The sequence below is a fragment of the Myiozetetes cayanensis genome, unplaced genomic scaffold (genome assembly GCF_022539395.1).
Source record: "Myiozetetes cayanensis isolate MyiCay16 unplaced genomic scaffold, myiCay2020 scf19, whole genome shotgun sequence".
Taxonomy (NCBI): Eukaryota; Metazoa; Chordata; class Aves; order Passeriformes; family Tyrannidae; genus Myiozetetes; species Myiozetetes cayanensis.
This window is the reverse complement of record NW_026087400.1, coordinates 2,900,566-2,922,914: the sequence shown is the minus strand read 5'-3', so window position 1 is coordinate 2,922,914 and position 22,349 is coordinate 2,900,566. Positions and strand designations below refer to the sequence as shown.

The 22,349-nt window shown below is 52.0% G+C and overlaps 2 protein-coding genes across 4 annotated transcripts; one reads left to right on the top strand and one right to left on the bottom strand.

Annotated features, from left to right (window-relative positions):
* Positions 1–3,093: 3,093 nt before the first annotated feature.
* Positions 3,094–20,124, bottom strand: BPIFB2 (BPI fold containing family B member 2). Of its 3 annotated transcripts, XM_050313424.1 has the most exons (18): positions 20,009–20,124; positions 9,661–11,228; positions 8,509–8,780; positions 7,791–7,907; positions 7,458–7,551; positions 7,065–7,169; positions 6,777–6,914; positions 6,313–6,358; positions 6,051–6,111; positions 5,731–5,822; positions 5,454–5,630; positions 5,088–5,129; positions 4,809–4,973; positions 4,471–4,538; positions 4,125–4,170; positions 3,842–3,905; positions 3,668–3,744; positions 3,094–3,412 (listed from the first exon to the last, which is right to left on the bottom strand). In XM_050313424.1, exons 3-18 carry the CDS (start codon positions 8,528–8,530, stop codon positions 3,344–3,346), a joined length of 1,383 nt encoding a protein of 460 aa, XP_050169381.1. In that variant the 5' UTR covers positions 8,531–8,780; positions 9,661–11,228; positions 20,009–20,124; the 3' UTR covers positions 3,094–3,343. The 3 variants fall into 3 exon arrangements, with proteins under 3 accessions (XP_050169381.1, XP_050169382.1, XP_050169383.1); XM_050313425.1 differs by lacking the exons at positions 9,661–11,228; positions 20,009–20,124 and having other exon boundaries at positions 8,509–8,606; positions 8,721–8,989; XM_050313426.1 differs by lacking the exons at positions 9,661–11,228; positions 20,009–20,124 and having other exon boundaries at positions 8,721–8,989.
* LOC126639327 (BPI fold-containing family B member 3-like) lies at positions 11,224–22,209 on the top strand. The gene is made up of 18 exons (XM_050314030.1): positions 11,224–11,289; positions 11,904–12,008; positions 15,552–15,635; positions 16,217–16,328; positions 16,613–17,201; positions 17,563–17,667; positions 17,778–17,895; positions 17,961–18,017; positions 18,818–18,878; positions 18,961–19,040; positions 19,538–19,750; positions 19,884–19,937; positions 20,032–20,202; positions 20,593–20,660; positions 20,961–21,003; positions 21,437–21,500; positions 21,624–21,700; positions 21,945–22,209. Exons 3-18 carry the CDS (start codon positions 15,573–15,575, stop codon positions 22,017–22,019), a joined length of 1,950 nt encoding a protein of 649 aa, XP_050169987.1. The 5' UTR covers positions 11,224–11,289; positions 11,904–12,008; positions 15,552–15,572; the 3' UTR covers positions 22,020–22,209.
* The last annotated feature ends 140 nt before the right edge of the window (positions 22,210–22,349 follow it).

The window sequence follows — 22,349 nt, the reverse complement described above, 5'->3', positions numbered from 1 at the left end:
AAAGAAAATACTTGGATTTTCAGTGACTCCTCCTGGCTTGGTAACCTGCTGACCAAATGCTAATCCACAAGCAGAAATCATAATTAAATCGAATTTTCAAAGGTCACGAAGCATTTCCTGATAGAATCTGAAGGGAAAACTTCATTACCAGAGAAATGAGAGGTCTGACAGCCCTGGAGCACACCCGCCTGGCTGCCAGAGCCACATCTGCTTAGGCCGATGTCACAATCTGTTGGTATCTGCACATCACAGGGACAAGAATCACAGCATTTTGGATTGCAGAGAAACAAATTGTTCTGGGTAAAAAGAAAAAAAAAATAAACCTGAAGTTTTAAATGGCCTCTCTGACACCTGTTTTGCCAAGCACTGGACATGATTATGAGCCTGTTATTTCTTATTGGTGTCCTCAAGAGCCGGTGGTGGAATGGCACTGCTGCAGAACGGGTCTGGCACTGCCCAGGTGAGGGGTGGGGCAATGTTCCACTCCACATTTCTGCCTGAAGGGGACAGGGCTCCACGTTTAAGCAGCAGGCTGGGTACAGCGTCAGTGCCAGAACTCTGCAGTGAGGGGTGTCTGCAGAGCGAGGTGCCAACAAGTGTGAACAGCTGTGGAGCATCGGGCTGTGCTCAGGAGCAGGGAGCTCAGATCCCATTGCTCATGTTCTCTGACACCAGCGTGCCCATGGAGCTGGCAGAGGGGTCTGTGTGACCCTTTTACCCAGAGGGCAGGATGAGCAGCCCCAGCTACATGTGCTGCCAGCTGCTTTGTGCCACTTCGGGGTTCCTGTGCTGTTGGGGCTTGGCGTCTCCATCCATCCTTTCTGCCCACAGGTTGGCAGAACAGGCTGTGTTTGCACAAGGTTTTGTTCTGGTTCCTGAGCAAACACCTTCTGGACAGTAAGTAAAGTTTAGCCTCTCTTTTCACACTCGTTTGGCCATCACCTCTGTGTGCATTCTGCCCTGCTGGGGGAGATTCATTTCCCTGGCATGTTATGGAGCACTCTGTGATCTGTCACTGTCCCAGGGCTCTGCTTAACCTGAGAAAGAAAAGGTAGTGGGATGCATGTGATAAGAACTCACTGTTGCGTGGAGCCAGGGCAGGGCTGCGAGCCCAGGGTCACAGAAGAGTGGAAAACTCATCTCGTGCCCCTGGAAATGGCCTTTCCTCCTGGGATTTGGCCTCCATCATGCCGTTCATCCCACGAGGCTGAGTGGGAAAAAGCAGAGGAGCCCTTTCCAAAGGAAAGGGCAACATCTTCTCAGTTTTCTGCAACTTGTGCATCTAAGGCTCTGAATTTCTAGCAAGCTCAGGAGTATACCCAGAGCAGGAAACTACAATTCAGAATCAATAAGCTCTGGGACAATCATGTCTAGGAAAATTTCCTTAATACTGGAGCCGTGACAGGCTGGAAAATCTTTTGGTGGGTGAGCAGCAGAAGGGGGTGAAAGGAGCTGGCTGTGCTGCCGGCAGTGCATGGGACTGGGGCTCTCCAGCTCTTGCTCCAGGAGTGCCCCTGGCAAAGCTTCATCCCTCTGCTGCTCTGTGGGGGCTGGAGAATGGGTTTGTCCCCACTGTATCAGCATTTGAACCATTCTGTTGGTGCATCCTGCTCCATGGGCCACTGGCAAAGGAAGCCAAATATCACCGGGCAGCACTTCCTGCAGGACTGCCCAGAAAGTGATGGATCTTGTGTATGCCAAAGATGCTCATACAAACACTTTTTCCAGTGTTTCTTTTCCCAGGTTAACCTAAAGTGGCAGCTGGGGACAGCACTGCCTGCCTGCTGAAGGCCCAGCTGTGCTGGGGGGGCTCAGTAAATGGGGTGACTGGAGGGAGAAGCAGAAGACCCCTGTTCTCCAGCATAAACCAGCTCTGCTCCAAGCCTCTGGCTGCTCTCAGGTGGGATGTGGGGCTGGGGCTTGGGGGGTGCAGCTCCTGAGACCTCAACCCTGCACTGGAGAGGCAGAACCACGCAGTGAAGCCTAGAGCCAGAATATCCCCCTGGCAAAGAAATACATCTCTTTACTACTGTAGCTTATTCCTTTTGGGAAACTGGTTTCAGATATATTAGTCAAAGGATAATGGTTGCAGCTCTACCAGGAAACTTTTTTTAGGAGCAGTTCCTGCTATGGCCAATTTTGGGCATTAACATCATTAGTCAGGTCCCCACGCTGGGCACATAAACCTTCAGGGTTCCTTACTCCTTGTAGTAAATCAACCTGGCTTGTTTTGTTTGCCTTCCCATTTTCTGAGCCTCTGAAATATGAGGTTTTGAAGTGTTTTTCAGCAGCGCCAGGGGCTAGAAATGATGGCTGTAGCTGTGGCAAGTGAAAGCAGATGTAGATGTAATTAATACGGTTTTATGGCTGGGGCGTTATGTGAAGCATCACCACAGGAGAACTGGGCTTGGAGCTGCATGGTCAGGGTTCAGGATGCTCCTCCTGGGCATCAGCCATGTGCTTGCCCTGGCCAGGGTGTCTGCCAGCAGCAGCCAGTGACTGGAGCAGCTTTTGGAGCTTTTGGAGCTTTGTTACCACCCACCCTTCCCTTTTGGATGCTCCTGTCTGTTGTTGATGTTTTTTCCCCCTTTAGTTTCCTGAACATCCTGGAGTCACATCTGGTCAGTAGGAAAGAGCATCCCAATGCCAACGGCCGTGGCGCTGGCGCAGTCTGACGCCTGCAGTCACCTCTCATTCAGCACTTTCCCTGTGATGAGCTTTCTCAGCAGCCAAGTGTTGAAAATATAACTGCCTTCATGTCTAAAATTAGAAACCATTCTGCAGACTGATTTCCTCCCCCTCTTCTTCTTTCTGACCCAGGAAACCCAACAGCCGTAATGTTCCCATAGTAACACGAGACATGGAGGAAAGGCAGATGAAAGATCTCTCGTGGTAGGGGCCATGCTATCCTGCAGCTGAGAAGGCAGGAAGCTGCTTTGCATCCTTGTAAATGAGTGGGATCTTCATGCTCCCTTAATTAAATGTCTGGACATCTGTACTGGTACCAGTTCTTAGCAAGGCAAAATTCGCCTGTTTGTGGGTACAAATTGCTGAGGGGGAAAAATGTCAGTAGGCACACCAGAAAATGCAGAATTAAAGAGAAATGTTTAATTAAAGCACGGAACGTTGTTACAATCCATCTTCTGTGCAACGGAAGTGCCAGGGGCAGGGCTGGAAGAGAAAGGTGCTAGTGCAATGCTGTTATTATCCTGAATATGACACCATGATGTTTTAGTAAGGCCAGAAAGAAGATTTTCAACACTTCAAGCAGTGACAAACCACAGAGTGTGATGTGAGAGTCGACAGAATGCTTTTGCCACTGTTTTACTCCAGATACCAGACTTCAGCCCAGGGTGGTTGCTTTGCCAGTCCTCTCCTCTAGCTGGAGGTTGCAGGGGATCAAGACATAATCCTGAGCAGGGGAGGAAGGAGGGCTGAGAATGGTGCCTATGTGGTTCCATCAGCCCTCACAGGGCTCACCACCACCCAGAGCCCCTCTGACACAGCCAGGGCCTGTGTCCATGGGGCTAAAGAGAGGCTGGGCCTATTTAAAGCAACAAAACTTGATTCTGCAGGTGACCAGAGCTGGAGGAGCAGACCGATTTATTCCAGAGTTGGGAGGTTAGCACTGCACAGCAGGGAGCAATTTGAAGGTTTTGTTTCTTACCTTGTGAACTGTGACATTGACATCGGTGTAGGTGAAACTGGCGATGTGGGGCAGGAAAACACCTCCTCTCAGGACCACTAGGAAAAGAGAGAGGGAAAGTTGCCGGCCGGGTGCTGCCTGGGTCTGTGCTGAGCATCCTGTGAGGCAGCACCTGCACAGCTCCCATCTCCTCACCATTAATCTGGGCTGGCACCTCCTCACGGATTGTGGGCAAGAATAACTCCTCCAGCAAGGCAGCCTGTGGGGGAAAACCAGGGTCAGCTCACTGTGTGGGACTAAAGCAGGAGGCAGAGACCCATGGGAGAGGGTCCTGATGCTCACTGGGCATCTCCCCATCCCACAAGGACCCAGCTCTCTCCACCAGGTGTAACAAGGACTCAAAGTCAGTATTTCTGTGTTTCCCTGTTGGCACCCACTGCCCAGGATGGATGGAAGGGCTGGGGTCAGGAGCACCTACCAGCACAGGACCCACGTCAGAGGCGGCCAGGCTGAGCTTGATATCCCTGGAAAACAAAGAGCAGCTCAGGAGCTGCTGGTGCTGAGCTGTAACAAGCAGTGACTTCCCTGTTTCCCCAGATCCCCTGGCTGGGCTCGGGAACAATGCAGGGAACAGAAGGTGCAATTCCCACTTTTCTCCCTAACCATGTTTCTGGTGTCTCACTGTTTCCCTGAGGAAGGAGCTACCCCTGCAATGCCCAAATTCTGAAAGCTAAGAACTTCCCAGGACCCGTTTGCCTCTCCTTTCCCTGCTGTGGCTGGGACGTGTCCCCTTCAGGCACCCAGAGCACAGATGTGTTCATTACTCTATCGCTGCTGCAGAGATTATCATCCTTGTGTCCGTGACGCCGAGGTGGAGCCTTGCAGACACGTCCTGTGGAGAGAGCAGAGGGCAGGATCAGTGAGGAAATGGCTTTGAACAGTGGGCTGTGATGAACCCACCCATGGCTCGCCACCTGCAGCGTGCTCCCTGCGTGATGCCACACGGGCAAAAGCTGCTGGAGTCCTGGGAGCACTGTGATGGGAAAGGGCTGAGTCAGCCCCCATGGTGGCTGCAGTCAGACCAGGGCTGAGAGCAAAGGGCAGTGCCTATGGGCAGCACGGGCCACTTCCCGAGCTCAGTGTCACTGCAGGGCACACTCACCACGTTCATGCTCAGGAAGCTCTGGAAAACCGATGATACTGCTCCGATCTGGGCAGTCAGGAAGAGCCTCAGGATTGCTCTGCCTTCCTCCAGCACCACGTGAGGCGAACTCCGGGTCGCAGCTTGCAGCACCACTGGTAGGTCCTCTTGGAAGAGGGAGCCCATCTGAGGAAGGAACGGGGTTATTTCTGGGCATGGAGGTGTCCCTGCACCCCCTGCGTGGTGGGTGGGCAGCTGGGGGTCACTGCCTGAGCTGGGGTGGCAGCGACAGCCACACACCTGAGTGATCTTCTCTACCAGGGTGGTAGTGGTCAGTGGGCTCTGAAAGACAAAGCACAGCTCGTGGTCAGACTAATGGCTGGGTGATGCTGCTGCTCCAAGGGTTGTGTCCAGCATGGCCATGCAGCCCCTGCATGGAGCCCTTCTCACGCCAGGAGCAGTGCACATGTTACGTGGCAAACCCCATTAGTCCAATAATGTTTTTGGGAGAGTGAGGGTGATGGGGCTGTGACTCCTGTGGGAGCTCAGACACACTCTAATTAATTTCTGTGCAAGGCACGTGTCTCCTCCAAGCCATTCCCAGGGCAGGGCTGTCCCTTCAAGTGTGTATCTCCTACTGCTTCCTTCCTTGCTCTCTCCACTCACCAGGATGGTCATGTTGAAGGCTCCAGCCATCTCCAGGGCAAAGAAGAGGCTGTTGTAGAAGTGCTCAGAGAAAGCCAAGGTGAGGTGGGAAGGGCTGGATCTTGCTGGCTCGGGCATGCTGAAAGGCACAGGGCTGACTGGCAGGGGGATCGCCGTCCCTGACACCTGGAAAGTCGTCTGCAGGGACACAGGCAAGGACCAAACAAGTTTGAGATGTCTCAGGGAGTTGTAGCACTGGAAGGGAACCACCTGTGGGAGCTGGAAAGGGAGGACTTACTTGCAAGGAGATGACGATTCCCTGCTCGGAGTACATGGGGGCAGCCAGAGGCACGTACCGGACCTGGCAGGTGGGTGTGATGGGGAAAGGAGCTGCAAATGGAGCAGAGGGATGCTCAGGAAGAGGAGGGCAGCAGTGGCAGGGATTGGCTCTGGGAAGCATACAGGGAAGGAGCCGGGCAGAGGGAGCAGGTCCCTGGGGAGATGATGGCAGCAGAGTCACTGTTGCTGCGGGGTAGGAGTCTGTCCCACCTCACGACCTGCTCCAAAACGATCCCTGAAGCCCTCAGTCCACAATGGGACCGAAAGCCAAGTGCTCACCTGCCAGAGACATCAGACGTTCGTTTGGGAAAAGCAGCAGTTTGGAGACTTCCAGGCAAATCTATGGAATGAAGAGCAAAAAGAGAGGTGATAGGTGAACATGGGGGTCTTCTGGCACCAGATGTCTGGAATGCAGCCTGGAGCCAGGGGACAATGGCAGTGTCCAGTGAGCATGGAATTGTGGGGTAGAGCTGGAAAAAAGATCTGTAATTCTTACAGAACTGTACAACGCTGTCTTGTGCCTTTACAAACTTTATCTTACCTTTTCTACATTGATCTGCTTGTCCACATCTGATCCTGAGGACGTGCTGGGTGAAAACAACAGAACAGAAGACGTTAGGAGAGAACCAGCTCAGCCAAGGGTGGGTAAGTGTGTTTTATCTGACCCAAAAGGCATCCAGAGACAATTAGCATTATTTTCTACCATCTGTTAAGCTATGATTACCATTCAGAATTGCCACTGGACTTGAACTAAAAGTATTCCTCCTGCACAGTTCTGAAAGTGCTGCTCCCTTGTGAGAGCATAAAATTCTCTCCAAAGGGGAAATCCCCACAAAAAGCAGAGCAAAATTCCTCCCATGAAGATAAAGCTTTTGTGTTGGGCTTTGTTAGCTTTCAGTGAACAGGTCTCAGTCTGGTCACCTTCCTGACTAGAAATGCTTCTGCCTCAGTTTCCTCTTCCCCCCACTACCCAGCTCCCACAAGGAGGAAAACCGTGGGGCCGACCTGTCCATCTCCTCGGTGCTCTGCAGCTCCTCCAGGGTGGGTTTGCAGGCAGAGGTCACCAGCTCCAGGTTCCCTTCAGGGTTCATCTCCACATGGAGGTCTGCCAGGATGGACAGCTGCATCTCCTTGGTGGTCGAGCTGTGCCGGGGAGGAGAGGAGGAGGCTGGAGCCGGGGGGTGCTCCTGGCCGTGCTCGCCCCAGGCAACCCTTGCTCCTGCAGGTGCTGGATCCTTGTCGCTCCAGCCAGGAGCTCGGGCTGGTTGCAGCCCATGCAGCCCCACCACTCACGGGGTAGATGTGATGCCGAGGTCCACGTCGATGCTCAGCCGCATCCCGGTGTCGGGGACGAGCGTCAGGGAGAACTCGTCAACCTTTACGGAGTTAATTTGGTTCCTGCTGGAGCAGAAATGAAGGTTTTGGGAGGTCAGCAAGGACTAATGTGCAGTCCCGGAGAAGCCCCAAAAGTCCATGAGATCTGCACAGGTAAATCCACACTCCCAGGGCAGCATGGAATCCGCTACCCTTGCACCCCAGTGGAGGAGCCAGGAGATGGTTCCTAAATCTCCCGGTCTCCGGGAGGAATTTTGCCCTCTCTGCCAAAATGCCTTTTGTGGTGATACTCAGACACCATCATAAACCAGGGGTATGGCAGCAAAGCCTGGGCAAGAGAGGGCAACTCACCTGCTTGGGGAGGCGAGAGATGGGTCTGGGGCGGGCGGGGCCATGAGGTCTTGCCTGAGGACTGACTCTGCGTGTGGCTTTGAAACTTCAGCAACTGTGGAATAGGACAGATGTTTCATGAAACCCTCTGGAGCTTGTGTCCTGATGGATGGACTGAAACCCACCCAGGTGACACACTTCCATCCCTTACTAGTGCCCTGCTGTTAGCAGTGGGCAGGGGGTGATGCAGGTGAGCTGAGTAGTGCCACAAGATTCTGGTGCTGGAGTTTGATGTTTCATCACTGAAGATGCCACTGCCTCCCCTCCCCACTGCCAGTGTGGGTCTGGACTTACGGTATTTCAGTCCTGATGGGGTGAGGATGCCCCCACAGTCGGGTGACCTGATGGTGTGAGCCGGGACCAGGAGGCTCAGGAGGATGCTCAGGGTGCCGAGCATTGCCATGCCAGCACCTGGAGGAGGAGAAGGAAGAAGAGGAGGAGGAGGGGGGCACCCACAGCAGCCCAGTCAGAGCAGTGTGGCCTGGGCTGACCACTGAGGCACAGAGCCACAGATCCACTTCTGGATGGGGCTTGTGGTGCAGAGCATGCCAGCTCTGGTGCAACAACAACCCAGAGCTCCTGTGTTCTGCCTTAAAAGCACTGACAGATGCTCAGCCTTGAAGAAACCCCATGCCTGTAAGCTAGAACGGTGCCTGCAGCGATATCACAGCTGCTGAAGAGCACAGAACAGCCACAACTGGTATAAAACCACCAAATAAACAGGAGCTAAAATTAATAGAGGAAGGAATGGAAGTTATGGAAGTCAAATGAGAAGGTGAAAGTGTTATCTGTCTCTGAAATACATTTGGGAATCGTTTATAATGTCTGTAGTGCTCCTATAATATTAAGAAAACAAGAAATTCAGAAAGTTTAACCTGCAGAAAACATACATATTTATCTCAGTCTTTGCAGAAAGTGGACTTCTGGTGAGTGCTGACCCTTATGGAGACACACAAAAGTAAGTAGAAGCAATGCCTGTATCAAGCTATTCAGTTTGCAAATGCACCTTTACCTCTCCTGGCCAGTCTTCCCATTCTTCTGACTCGGTCCGTGTCTTGTCGTGGCCACACTGAGGAATTCAGTTGGCTTTATATATCCTTCCAACCAAGGCTGATGGGGCAGGAGTTGGCAAAGAGGGTTGGGAACACGGACACTGTGGGGACACTTTGATTTCTGTACCATTTTAATTGTTTCCCCATAGAGTTGATTACATTGGCTGCTGACCTGGCGAGGTGAAGTGTTGAACAGCAGGTGCTGGGGCAGCTTGTCTTCACTGTGGTGTTCCTGAGGAGCACAAAGAAAGGCCTCTGGGTGAAGGGTGCCAAGAAATCAAACATTGTTAGAAAGCAAATGTGGGTTTCCTTGCTCTGCAGCTGTGCTTTGTCCTGAACCCCACAGTGACAACCAACTCCATGTCCACCTCTGCTGTGGAGACAGGCTGAGAGAGTTGGGATTGTCCAACCTGGAGAAGAGAAGGCTCTGGGGAGACCTTGGAGCCCCTTCCAGTACCTAAAGCGGCTCAAAGAGAGATGGAGGGGGACTTTGGACAAGGACATGGAGTGACAGGTTAAGGGCAAATGGCTTCACACTGACAGGGGGCAGGGTTAGATTAGAGATTAGGAAGAAATTCTTCCCTGTGAGGGAAGGTTTGCCCGGAGAAGCTGTGGCTGCCCCATCCCTGGAAGTGTTCAAGGCCAGGTTGGATGGGGCTTGGAGCAACCTGGGCTAGTGGAAGGTATCAGACCAGAGGGGATGAGATCTGCATGTGTTGTATTGAAGGAGGTCTTGACAATTCATCAAGGAAGTTCTCCATTTCCATCAGGCCTGGGTAAGTCTGTTGAAGGTAATGGGAGTGTTTCTGTTGGGTTCAGCAAGTTTTAGACCAGATGGAAGATATGGAATGGCCCATGTGCAATAATTTCTTCATCTCTTTAACCCATTACTAACCAAAAGCCACTGGCAATATTTATTATGACTGGTATTTAAAATGCCGGGTGACACCCACTCTCTTCAATAATATCTCTTACAAGCAGTGAAAGCATTCATGGAAAGGAATCAGAATTCCTTTCCTTCCAGTGTTGAGCCCACTGTGCTCTCCTGGCTTCCTTTTGGCCTGGAGGAGACAGCGTGGACCACCATGTGCACACATCCTCCATGGTCTCACCAGCTCTCCTTTGTGCTCTGCACTGGGACTTCCCATGCCTCCCTGACATTTGTGATCTCAACTCTGAGGCATGACCAGCCTTCCAGAGAGGGTTGAGTTGCCCATTTTAGTCCAGCTCTCTTGGCAGAAGGGTGAGGTGTTCAGTGCTTGTTGAAACACCTGCTGCCTGGGCAGCATCCATTGTCCTTTGTGCACTGGTGACTTGAGGTACTGGGTGCTGGTTCCAGGTGCATTTTGACATGTTCAAAGCCCTTGGCTCTCCCCAGGGCTGTGTTGCCTTTCTGCTCAGCCTGACAGGGAGATGCCAAGAAAAGCAGAGTTCCAGCCACATTGTGCATTTCCACTGAAGGCATCCAGAGAGCTGTGTCAAGAGAAAATATGAAGACAGAGCAGCCTGCCAAGGGAGAGCAGGATTTACAGTTCTACACTGATGTGCACAGCCCACTGAGAGGCAAGAAATGTGTTCAGAAAAGTAAATCCATTGAGGAGGTTGTAACCCCCAGATTAATCCCTTGGGGCCATGGAAGGTGTTTCATGGGATCTGACTTTGGTAGGGACTTGGACACGGCCTAGAAAACTCTCTGAGAAATGAGTCTTTGCTGTGTTTTAGAGCAGCAGTTGGGAATTTGCCCCTGTGATTCCTTGTTCCAGCTCAAGTGGTATCAGCAGCTCTCCCTGAGACTGGGGATTTTCTGGGGAGCGTTATTATCACTTCCAGCAGTGCAAGGTTGGGGATAAGCTGCCACCGTGGTACTTAGAGGTGGATTTTCTCCTCCTGAAGAGCTGTTCTGGACCTGATGATGCCTGTGGAGGCTTAATTAGATGTCAACTCAAAGCATAATGACTGATCAAGTTACTAGCACAAAAGTGTCTTTCTGGCATGATGTGCTCCTTGTTGGGAGTTATCCATAAATCTTGCACTCCTGTTAGATAAGATGTAAATCTCCCTGTCTGGGCTTAGCAGCAGGCCACCGAGCACAGCACTGGGAGGGAGGTAATGACAGATTAAACCTCATCACACGTTTTATACAGAAGTGAAGAGAGGAAATAAATTACTCGGTGCTGCAGTGCCGTATGGGGGGGGAGCTCCCAGAGCTGGGCTCTGCTGGGTGGGATAGCCAGGAAGGGACAGGTGAGGGCACAGTGGTGACCTCAGGGGCAGCCACAGTGACAGCAGCATGACCAGCCAGAGGAGAGCTCTGTGCAGCCTGTCTGCAGTCCAGTGGGATGTGTGGATCTTCCACAGTGGGACGGGGATTCGGCTGGGGAGGAGAAGACCATTCTCTGAGCAGGCAAAGGTTCTTTTCAACCTCTCTCCAACTCTGCCTGAAATCAGTAAGAATATTACTGAGATTATCACAGTTCCCAGTGGGTTATCCCTTAGATGATCTCTGTCTTCCCTCAGTGTTCTTACAACTCCATGGACTTTTACACGGTGGGAGCTGCTCATCCGAGAGTCCCTGCGTATCCCCAAAAGCAGGATTTACCATTGCCCATCTTAGGTTTCTCCAAACTCTCTGCTGCTCTGAATGGAAGGGATGTTCTGCAGAAAATGGAAGCAGAGGAAGCTGAAAAAAAAAAAAAAAAAAAAAAAAAGCCTAACGTCAAAACCATCAAAGGTATCTCAGGGTGAGTGATGAGCTGCAGCCTCGCACCAGAACCGGGGACAAGCAAACAGAAGTAGGAGGTTGGGAAGTGTCAGCCTGGAGGCAGCCACGAATCACTCCCCACTAACAAGAGGGATATTAAAGCTGGTGATTTTCTGCATGGTTGTGTCTACAAACACAAGGAGAAACTATAACTTAAAGGCAACAAAGCGCGTCGGCTCCTGCCTCGGCACCGGCTGGGGTGGATGTCGTGGCTCTGCAGAACTGGGGGTTGGCTCCCAAAGTTGGGGTGCCCAGCTTTTGTCCACATTGTCCTGAGGGAACCCCAGAATTTCTGGGGGGTCAGAGCTGGCCCTCCAGCCTCCAGATCAATGCTGGGTGGGAGCGTGGAGAAGCTTTGAATGCCGTAACACCTTTTTGCCAATTTTTTTTTTCAAAATTGGTCTTTGTGGTGTTTTTGCTAGGAAGAAACATGTTATGAAATTTAAAAGCAGTTTTAAATGGAAAGTTTAAACAAGAAGGGAAGAGAAGAGGTTATGATATCAGTGAGAGGTCACTGCACTGTAAGCATCTAAGCCCAGGCATAGGCTCTGACATCCTCCTGTTCTCAGCTCTCCTCCCCTGTTTTTCCCACAGGATGAAGGTGAAAGGTTTCTGTTCCCTGGTGATCTCGCTGGTGCTCTCCCCAGGCTCAGGGCTCTTCATGGCTGTCTTAATCCAAATGACCATGCCTGGGAAAAGGTGAGTGGAAGCTGGTGCCAGCAGGGCTGGGGGACTTGCTCACCCCCTGGGTTTGTCCTGTGCTGACCAAGCTTTGCTCTGAGCAGCTTTATAGGAGGAAACATGGAAATTGCTTTGGCTGCAAACCTGACAGCCAGAGGGTGGCTGGGGCAGGACACCGCAGGCACCCCCAGGTTCAGCTCCAGGAACTGCCACATCACCCTCATCAGCAAATTAATAATTTCCACCCACAAGCTAAAACAAAAAAGACTCCATCACCCCTTGGTGAGGCTGTGCTGCCCTGCACTGTCAGAGCCAGCTGGGCATGGCTGGGCAGAGGCCACCTGTCCTGAAGGAACTGATCCCTAAATAAACCACATTTGCACCATCAGGATGCAACATCCTCACCTCCTGGAGGAGGGGGGTGCAAGAAGGGGACCCCCTGCTCCACAGGGTGCATGTGTGTGAGGGGTGGGGAGTGTGTCTGCAGTTGAAGGACCTCAGGACAAGCCAGGACTCACAGGATGAGTTAGATTCGGGCTGGTGTCGGGGTTTATCAGCTGCTTCACAGATATTGATCCTGAGCCTATAGCTCACTGACTGCTGGATAATTCCTTGTCATTAGCAAGTCAATAAACAGCTTCGATCCTGCTTTCATTGAGCCAACATGATTTGAGCATCTTTTCCTATTGACAGGGAGCTGGTGCAGAGCTGAGGATGTCTTTGGAAAGACAGTTGCATTTTTAAGAAATTGCCCTGACAAAAACCCATCGGGAAGGCAGGCTCTGAGGATCCTGCCTGTTCTCTCTGTGACCTGCCAGACCCACAGTGATTTGTTCTGCACCACCTGTAAGGAATAATTCTCCTTGGGGGCCCTCAGAAGTGAGGAAGGGGCTGTAAAACCAACTCCCCATGAAAACTGGGGTTTATGGTGCCTCTCTTCATGTTGCTGCAAAAATGAGCAGTACCAAGCACATATTTTAGAGAGATTTCCCTAATTGTTCTTGCATTAGCTAATAGACAGTTGAACAGATTGAGACTCAGTTCCCTTGAGAAGAACAAAAAACGAACCCAAATATCTGTATGCAGCCCTCCTAGGGAAATCAAGGCTGAGAATCTTTGGGGCCACCTACTTAATTTTTCTTGGAACAACTCCACTATCATGTAACTGGTACTTGGTGCCATGGAGCACTTAGTGGAGGTGCAGCTTTATCCAGTGCTGTCCCCTGGAGCCCTACACAGACCCAGCAGCCCTGATCCTGCAGCAGCAGGGATGTACCTCAGTGGTCCCAGAGGGATGACAGGGCAAAGCCAGCCTGTGCTGGCTCACAGATCCCCACAGAGGCTGTTTGCTAAGGCAGAAAGGTCAGGTTGGAATGATGCCACCAGTGGGAGAGCACAGCAGATCCACCTCATTTTCCAGCCATGGCTCAAGACGTTTCACCCAGCCTGTCCTGGTCAGAGCTTGCTGACCTCCTGCTAATGTCAAGGTCTCAGATGCTTCTGGGGGTTACGTGTCCCTTACTGTTTGCCTGACCTCTCCATTTCAGGTGATCCAAGCAGGGAGAGCTGATGTGAACCTGTCTGTTCACATCACTCCTATTCTTCTCCCATTGACCAAATCCGTTCTGGTTTGCTCCATGTTTCCTTCCTCACTCGGTGATTTGGCTTTGTGTCCTCGGGGGCTTTGAAAGTCACTTCAGCGAGACCTGGACATCAGCACGTCATTCTCTTTACTGGAATCTGCCTCGGCTTCTCCAAAACAGTGAATGGTCAGAGACCTCTTCATTCAGCAGCTGCTGGGGAGAGGCCAAGTTACTGTCATGCCTGAAAGGTCAGTGCACAGGAGCTATTCCCGGGGATGCCACCCTGCCCCTTCCCTGTGCACTGACCAGTATCAAGGCTGTCTTTATGATAATTCAGGTTTCGGATGGTGGTTGCCCCGAGCGTAAAGTGATTCATGATGGATGATAACGTAATATCACCTTGTTAATGCTGTCTTCCATCTTATCAGATGTCATGATCTTGCCATGACAGGGGGCTTTGTGCTCTGGAGGTCCTGGCTGATCGGGTTGCAAGGAGAGTGACAACTCCTTCAGTGTTTTGACACCTTTACCACCCCTACCCTGGCCTTCAGGTAACCAAGGTATTTTTATTTCAGACATTTTTTTAAAGCTGGTAATAATGTGTGACAAAAGCTGGCTAATCTGCTGGAGATATTTATTTCCAAGTTTGCAGAAAGTATTAACTCTCAGCACGGGTTTTTCTGGACTATTTTTCATCGGAACTGGGGAGCAACCATTCATTCCCATCCACCCTTGTCATCAGTGAGGACACTGGGGAGTGAACAGTTCACCCCTGTCCCCTTTGGCTGGTGTGTTGTCCCCCACAGCTTTTGCTATGCAGGTCAGGATGTGCTCCACGCATGGGGACCACATTTGGTCTTGGGCCCACAGAGGAAGGTTTCTTTTCCTTGCCCCAAAGAGCTGCTGCTCTGGTGCAGTGGCTCTGTGTGTCCTGGGCAGCAATCAGGGCAGGGGACTGAAGGGAGCTGTGGGGAGGAGGCAGAAGACCCTGCAGGACATCTGTTGCATGGGGTGGTGTGGCAGGGAGGTGCCTCTCTTGGTGTGCCCAAGGGATCAACAACCCTTCCAGGACTTCAAAAACACCCCAGATCAGCCAGCTCTGGCCTGGGAGTTCCCTGGCTTTGTGAGCAGTGCCATCAGCCTCTCAACAACATCTCCCTGTGAAAGCATCCCAGCTCCAGTCCTCTGGAGTGCTCTGAGCAGGGGAGATGGACCTGGGAGCAGTGACATGCCAGTTAGAACAGGGCAGCATTTTCCAGTCTCTGAAGAGTCTGTCAGCTCAGGGTATCTGCTAGGCTGTGACACCTGATCAATGCACCTCGTCATGGTGTCACTATTCCTTCCCAACTTCCTTTCCTCAGTTATCAGACAGATCATGAGCTGTTCCAGTCCCTGGACAGGGGTTGTTGGCTTTAATAAATATTGGGTTCAGTCACAGGCTGGAGGCAGGTTGGATGGGAGTGCTGGGCATGTCCTGCTGGCCTGGACAGCAAATACCTGTCTGTGTTACTATCTCTACCTGTCCTCACATTGAGAAAGGTGCTGCCTGGTCCTTCATTTATCACCCACAATATGTGGCACATCCCCACTCATGGGCTTAATGATCAGTAGTCTAGCCCCAAAAACTGCAGAAATACTTAACAGGCAGAGGTAGCCAGTGTTTTGACACATATTTTAGTCAAACCCTCAATTTTATTTGGGAAAAAAAGAGAAAAAATAAAGGTATTTTATCAGGGCATGACATCTCGGCCACGTCCACACCTTGACAGGCTGAAAGGATGATGTACCAAAACAGGCACCCAGAGCTGGCTGAGTCTGTGCCTACAGCTCGTTGCTCAATGATTTACCTAACTCCTAATATCTCCAAGGAAATATTTGCAGTGGAAGTCACCAGAAACCAAATACTGTTTGTTTTGCTCCCCATCAATTATTATGTATGTCCTAAGTGACAACACTTGCTTTTTTTCCCATTGTGAAGCTCTATATATGAAGATCCTTGATGCAGGTCATCCTCAGAAGACAGGGACACCGGCTGGAGAGAGCCGTCATCCTCCAGAGCTCGGTCAGGTAAGAGCAAACTTACTCCTCAAAAAGTGTGCTCTCTCCTCCTGCTTGTGCAAACCCTCAATACTCCTTTGGGAGCGTTGGCTTTTCAGCAAAAATTGTTATTCTTGCCTGCTGCCTGCCTGAATTATGCTCCAACAGGTCAAATGTGCAGTGCCTTTCACTGAGGGTTTCTCAAGAACAGATGTGCATGTTCACTGGATTTGTAGTCCTTGCAGAGGAAAGGGTATTTCAGGGTTTTCATAAACAATTATCACTTAAATTATCTTTGGTACAACTCTATTATCCGAGATAGATTTCTAGCTAAGGAGAATCAGACCTCTCACACTTGTTTTGATCCCTTTCTGATGAGCTATTTACATTTAAATAGATTTGGGGCAATGAAGTTTGTTTTAGTTCTTTTTCAAAAAAAAAAAAAGAAGCTACTTCAAGTTTTAGGTCACACAGAAACATTTCAATGACACCAAAACTTTAAAAATTATTTTCTGCCTCTTAGAATTTATCCTCCTCCTCCTTCCTCCTGCCATGGGCTGGTGCTCACTCTCCCAGCACTGCACTGATGGCAATCACTTCCCACAGTTATCAGGACCGAAGATGTCGGCATTCTGGACTGTTTTCCTCCTCAGCAGTCTGCTGGCCCCTTCACAAGGATTTATACTGCCATCCTTGGTTTTCAGAGGAGATACAGATGGTAAGTGTATGTAGGAGACAGAATTTCTCCTTTTTTTGGCTCCTTTTGTCTCTTGATGATGCTCAGAAAATCAGAAGCTGGTCCAGATCCACCCAGCAGTAGTGGCAATGCTGGTAATTTGCATTTATAAAGCACTTTGGAGATGTCTCTTCAGACACTTTACAGTGGCTGGTGCCATCAGGTCATGTATATGAAGGAGAGTGGAGGGGAAGGAACAGCCAGGCTGGCACAACTTGTGTGCTGAGTCCACGTAGCTCACAGTGACCTCCCATCCTATTTTTCAGGTTTTAAAGGTTCACCAGCTGGACGTGTTCCCCAGAGGCCTCAGGGTGGTCTCCTTGGTGGCAATCTGCTTGGTGGTCTCCTGGGCAAAGATGGTGCTGTAGGCAGCCTCCTTGGCAAAGATGGAGTTGTTGGAGGCCTCCTAGGCAAAGATGGTGCTGTTGGCAGTCTCCTTGGCAAAGATGGTGCTGTTGGCAGTCTCCTTGGCAAAGATGGAGTTGTTGGAGGTCTCCTTGGCAAAGATGGAGCTGTTGGGGGTCTCCTTGGTGGAGATGGTCTCCTGGATGGTCTCCTTGGTGGAAGTGGTCTCCTTGGTGGAGATGGTCTCCTGGGTGGTCTCCTTGGTGGAGATGGTCTCCTTGGTGGTCTCCTTGACAGGGATGGTGTCCTTGGTGGTATCCTCGGCAAAGATGGTGTCATTGATGGTCTCCTCGGCAAAGACGGTGTCGTTGACGGTCTCCTTGGCAAAGACGGTCTCGTTGATACTCTCCTTGACACTGTCCTCGAACTTCTCATTGGCAAAAATGGTCTCCTTGGCAAAAATGGTCTCGTTGGCAGCCTTCTTGGGAGAAATGGTGAAGAACTCATGGGGTGAGTGAGAGTGGGAGATGGATGGCCCTGAGCAGCCCAGAGTGTCTGGGCCATCCTTGGGAAAGGAGGTTCTAGTTTGGAGCCTGCTGTTTGCACGCACAGGGCCCCCTCTTTCCCTTCCTGGGGCAGGTTTTTAAGTAGAGGTTCATCTGTTGGGAGTTTCTGCCTGTGCCTGCCATGTCAGGGTGCCTGGTATGGGCCACAGGCTGCTCCTGGCTGCTGGGGATCTCTGATGGCCCAGGGTGGAGAGGACCCCAAGAACATGGTTCTAAAATCAGCCACAGTGCTGGGGGCTGAGGGGACAGGGCACCCACTGTACAAATGTGCTCTTCACTGCCTTTTCCTTGTTTCAACCACCCAGACTGAGGATTGTGAACAACACTCTCCCCAAAATTAGCCTGCGCTCCCTGCCAGGCTTTGGGCACCAGGTGGACTTCAACACCCAGCTGCTGGTGGAGAGCACCAGGTATGTCCCATCCATCTGGGGCATGGCTCAGGACGGGGGGGTCATCGTTTCTTTGGAAAGTAGGTGGTCAGCAGACTTCCTGACCTGCACGCTGTGCTTCCCCCGGGCAGTGTGCCGGGCCAGCCGCTCTGCGAGCAGGTGGAGGTAGACGCGACCATGCTGGTCCAGGACACGTGGACAGCTCAGCAGAGCAATATGAACTGCAGGACTGTTGACATAAGCATCCACGTGAGGTAGGAATCAGGTGTGAGGTAACACCCCTGTGAGTGGGGTGCCCGTGGCTCCTGTGGCAGTGGGACACCTTGGTGCTGTCGGACATCGATGGCAGTGCTCTCCTTTCTGATGCCCTGGTGGGTGAATTACCCATCTGCCAGGCTTGGAGGGAAACTACCACCCTTTTTAAAAAAAATTGGGCTAAGAAAAGAACATTTCGGGGTGCTGGGAACCTGGCCTTGGGTGGGATTCAGAGGGATTGGGTTTGGTAATGTTTTGGCTCTGAATGTTGGACAATGCAAGGGAGGCCTCATGTTTCCCTTGTGTCAAACACTTTTACTTTCCAGTACTCACCTATGTCCCTTGTTATTTCCTATTTTCCTGCTACCAGTCCCAGAGTGCCAATTCTGGATGAGCCTTTGAGACGCCTCCTTAGTGATGCCCTGAGTGACCTGGTGAGTCTGCACAGCCATCCTCACACGAGCCACCAGCACAGTGCTGGGTGGGCAGGCAGCACAGGCAGTGCAGGCAGGGCAGGCAGTGCAGGCAGGGCAGGCAGGGCAGGCAGTGGGCCAGGCTGCTCCATGGATGTGGCTGTTTGCACAGCTGTGGGCTCAGCTGGGGCGGTCAGCCTGTCCTCCCTGCTGCAAGACACCAGCACCATCCCCCATGCCAGGCTCTGCTGGCAAACAGATTCCTGAGGCAGGTGCTGGTTTAGCAGCCACTAACCCAGGTGAGACCCACGCTGGCTCAGAGGGGCCACTCACCCACCCCATGCTGAGTTCTGTGTGATGGGATGTCCCACCCAGCAGTGCCCGCAGTGGCTCTGCCCGCCTGTGCAGCCCCTCAGAGCCCGCTGCCACTGGCTGTGTTGGTGCCACATCACCCACTGCTGAGGCAGGTCCCAGGACCCTCTCACTTCCCTCTGCCTCCCCAGGGCTGCAACATCCTCAGTGCCAGGCTCAACGTGGTGAACTCTCTGCTTGGCTCCAGGAACCGTAAGTGCTGGCATCTCCTTTCCCTCTGCTTCTGGTGATCCCTGCCATTGCAGCTGAAGGACTTTCTTCCCTGTGTCCACAGAGATGCTCCCGCTTGGGGCTCTGGGGGACCTGCCCCCCTTCTCCATCCTCAGCAGTGACTCCATCCAGCTGGATCTGAACGTAAGTGCCCCCATGTTGCCTGGTCCCTGCTAATGCCACTGCTGTGTCTCTACCTGATTTTTTTTTACCTGTTAATCCTTGATGGTGGCATGAGGCAGAACGGCTTGATGCTCATTAGCTATTAGTTAAGCATAATTGTAGCACTCTCGTCGTTGTTAATCAGGAAGGTTTAATTTCATGCAGGAGCAGCAGTCACTGCTCACAGGAGTGTTCTATTTATAAGTGGTTTGTCAAAGTCTGGAAATTGATAGGGACCGTAATCAGACCCAAAAATATCAGCAGTGTGTCTTTCCAATTGGGAGACACTGCAGCATTTTAACTGGGAAGGTGTAGCAGATGCTGCCTTGTCTGTGCCAGAGCAGCCTGGAGCAGCCCTGTGTTCATTAAAGTGCCAGCAAACCCTGTGTGAGCCTCTCCACAAGGTCCACGGGTGGGCAGGGTGCCCAGTGCAACCCTCTGAGCACCACCAACACCCCTCCCCTCTCTATCCCATATAGCTCCTCTCCGGGAATGCCGAGGGTGGCATGGTGGCCTCCACTCAGCAGCTACCACTCGCTGCCACCCTGCTGCTGGCCACTGGCCGCCCACCACGGCTCAGCCTCTCCCAGGACACCCTCAGCACCCTGCTGGAGCAGGTCCAGGGGCAGGGAGCCCTCAACCTCAGCATCACCAACTGGCCGATGAGCAGCCCATCCCCTCTCCAAGGCCAGGTCGGTGTCCTGGTTGCTCTTGGGTGCAAAATGCTCGCTGGTGGCTGCTTGTGTTTGTGGGGTCCAGCTGAGCCCAGCGTGGGCTTGGCACAAACCCTCCTGGCCAATGATGTCCCTGGTGCTGTTCCTGCAGGTTCCCGAGAGCGGCTCGCTGTCCGTGTCCGCCCTTTTCCCGTTCATCCCCCAGGTCAGTCACTTCCCCTGTGTGCATTGATTCCAACCCCTCCACCCACCCCAACCATGCAAATACCCCCTTACCCTGTCCTCCTCTGCCCCTGCAGCTTGCCCAGGCCCTTCCTGGCTCTCTGCCACTGGAGCTGCGTGTTCGGATGAGAGATGAGCCGGTGGTGGCTGTGAGGGATGGAAGAGCCACCGTCACCCTCAAAGCCGCTGTTGACGTCCTCATTCCTGCCCTGCAGACCTCCCAGGGGCTCCTCTTCTCCCTCGACTTGGTGAGTGAGCTCTGGGGGATGAGATCTCCACAGAACAGGGCACTGGCTGAGGCTGGCTGCCTGCTGGCATCCTCCTGGCTTGCCCTGCCCTTGGCTCTGCGGTATTTGTGCTTTTGAATTTACTGCATCGTCAAAACGGTGGTGCTCAGTCCTTTAAGCACGCTCGTAACCAAGCACAAAGTGTAAGTAAAATGTTTCAGGAACAACATAATATAAAGATAGGAAGGTGAACCCTGGGGAGAGAGATACATGATGCCATCCGTCACAAAAATGTGGCTTCTAGGCACAGACAAGTGTTTTTTCTTAGAATGAGTAATTTACAAATACACTTTCCCGTCCTGGGAGCTGTGCAGGGGAATAACCTCATTTCTTTCATTGTTCCATTTCCAGGACATTGTTCTGAACGTCACCCCATCGGTCTCTGATGGTAAACTGCAAACCTCCCTGGCTCTTGACAGGTAGAGACAAGCTCTGCAGGTGGCAGGGCTCTGCCTGGGGACCAACAAATGGGGCTGGGGGCAGTGATGGGGGACAGTGATGCAGACATGGTAGAGATGCCATGGTAGGCTGCCAGAGCCTTCCTGCCTCCTACCAGCCCCAAACTCAGACCAAGAGCACGGCTGAAGTGATGAGACAGTTGTAAAAAAAGTTGTCCTATTTTTAAAATTCAGTATCTTTCTGAGGGTGAGACAAATTCCAGACCACAAAAGGGGTGTACCTGATGCACCCCAACTCTGCCTTGTTTTTATCTTTTGTAGCATCAAGGTGACACGGTTCCCCCAGAAACTCGACCCTTCCACCGTAAGTGCTTGCACTGGATCGGGGTGCTGCAGTGAGTGATGCAATGGCCAGAGGGTCTGTGCAGGGGAGGAAAACCCAAAATCCAATTCTTCTTCAGTCCTCACCTTTTTTCTTCCCCTGGTAGAGGCCAATTGCTCTCTGCCCTGCCAATCCCCCATGCCCTACAGCAATGACACTTGAGTGTCTCTCTTCACTTGGTGGCAGCACAGTGGGGGTGCTGGAAAGCAAAGAGGAATAATCAAGAAGAAATTACCCCAAAAGCATGTCCCTGCAGATCTCACCTCAGTCCTGGAAAGGTTTCACTGAAGGAAGCTTCCCAGAATCTGTGTTCCATAGCAAACTGAGTAGGACTCAATTGATAACCCTGCCATGGCTGGTTTCAGCTCAATAACCATTACTCTCTCCTGCTACTGACACATCCTCTTCCCTGCAGGTCTCCTCGCTCACAGAATGGCTCAAGCAGATCCTCATGGCTGTATATGTACCTGGTGTTAATGGTATGGTGGGGTGGGGTCCCCTCTTACCTCAGACTCAGGCAGATTTGGGGCGCTGCCCCTCCCCTTGCTGCCTGTGTTCAGGGTTTCCTCCCCGTGACAAGATGCCTTCACCTATTCTTGCAGATGCCGTCCATGTGTCGCTCCCTCTGCCCAACGTCCTCAACACCAGCCTCAGGAACGCTGAAGTCACCATCACTGACGTAAGGATTGCATTTCCCACCACGCTGTGCCCTGGGGAGGGGGGATGTGCCCACCTGGGGTTGGGATCCCTGTACAGCCCCACACTACCCTGGCCAACCCCATTTCCCCTGGGCTGCTCCCAGTTTCCAGGAGGTCCCTCTCTGCTGGTGTGGACTCACAGGAAAACCTCACCTGGGACGTAGGAAAACACAGGTGAAAGTTGGAATGAGAAAACTGAGTAGTTTTTTGTGCTGCATTTTCCAGGCGGATGAGTTTCCCGGCCAGACCTCTCTGGAGAGATACTGCTCGGGAGGAGCCTCGATGCTGTTCCCTTTCTGAGGCAGCACATCATGCACCCCGAGCCTTCCTCCACTCCCTCCCTGCTCCTTTCCCTCAAGCACTGCCCTGTGCTGTGGGTGTGGCCTGAGCAAGACAGGCAATTGCCTCTGGCTGGCATCGGGGTGGGAAAGCTGCTAGGCTGGTGGATGTTGGGGGGCTTCTGTGGCCCCTTTGAACATCCACAGCTCTTCCTTAGGCAGAAAGATTACTCTTGTATTACTCTTCCAATAAAATCCCTCGCTGCCTCAGTATTTCCCTTTTTGGATATTTATTTATATGAGTTCTGGCTGCCAGCACCTGTTTGCACTGTGTCCCTCTGCCACACGGCCC

Excerpts from the sequence above, each read along its gene's own strand:
- BPIFB2 (XM_050313424.1), bottom strand. The coding sequence starts at position 8,530 with ATGGGAAGACTGGCCAGGAGAG. Across the intron at positions 6,359-6,776 it reads AGCACCGAGGAGATGGACAG|CACGTCCTCAGGATCAGATG; the intron begins GTCGGCCCCACG and ends GTTTTCACCCAG. Across the intron at positions 3,906-4,124 it reads CTGACGTGGGTCCTGTGCTG|GCTGCCTTGCTGGAGGAGTT; the intron begins GTAGGTGCTCCT and ends TTTCCCCCACAG.
- LOC126639327 (XM_050314030.1), top strand. The coding sequence starts at position 15,573 with ATGCAGGTCATCCTCAGAAGACAGGGACACCGGCTGGAGAGAGCCGTC. Across the intron at positions 19,041-19,537 it reads CCATCCAGCTGGATCTGAAC|CTCCTCTCCGGGAATGCCGA; the intron begins GTAAGTGCCCCC and ends TATCCCATATAG. Across the intron at positions 21,701-21,944 it reads CTGAAGTCACCATCACTGAC|GCGGATGAGTTTCCCGGCCA; the intron begins GTAAGGATTGCA and ends TGCATTTTCCAG.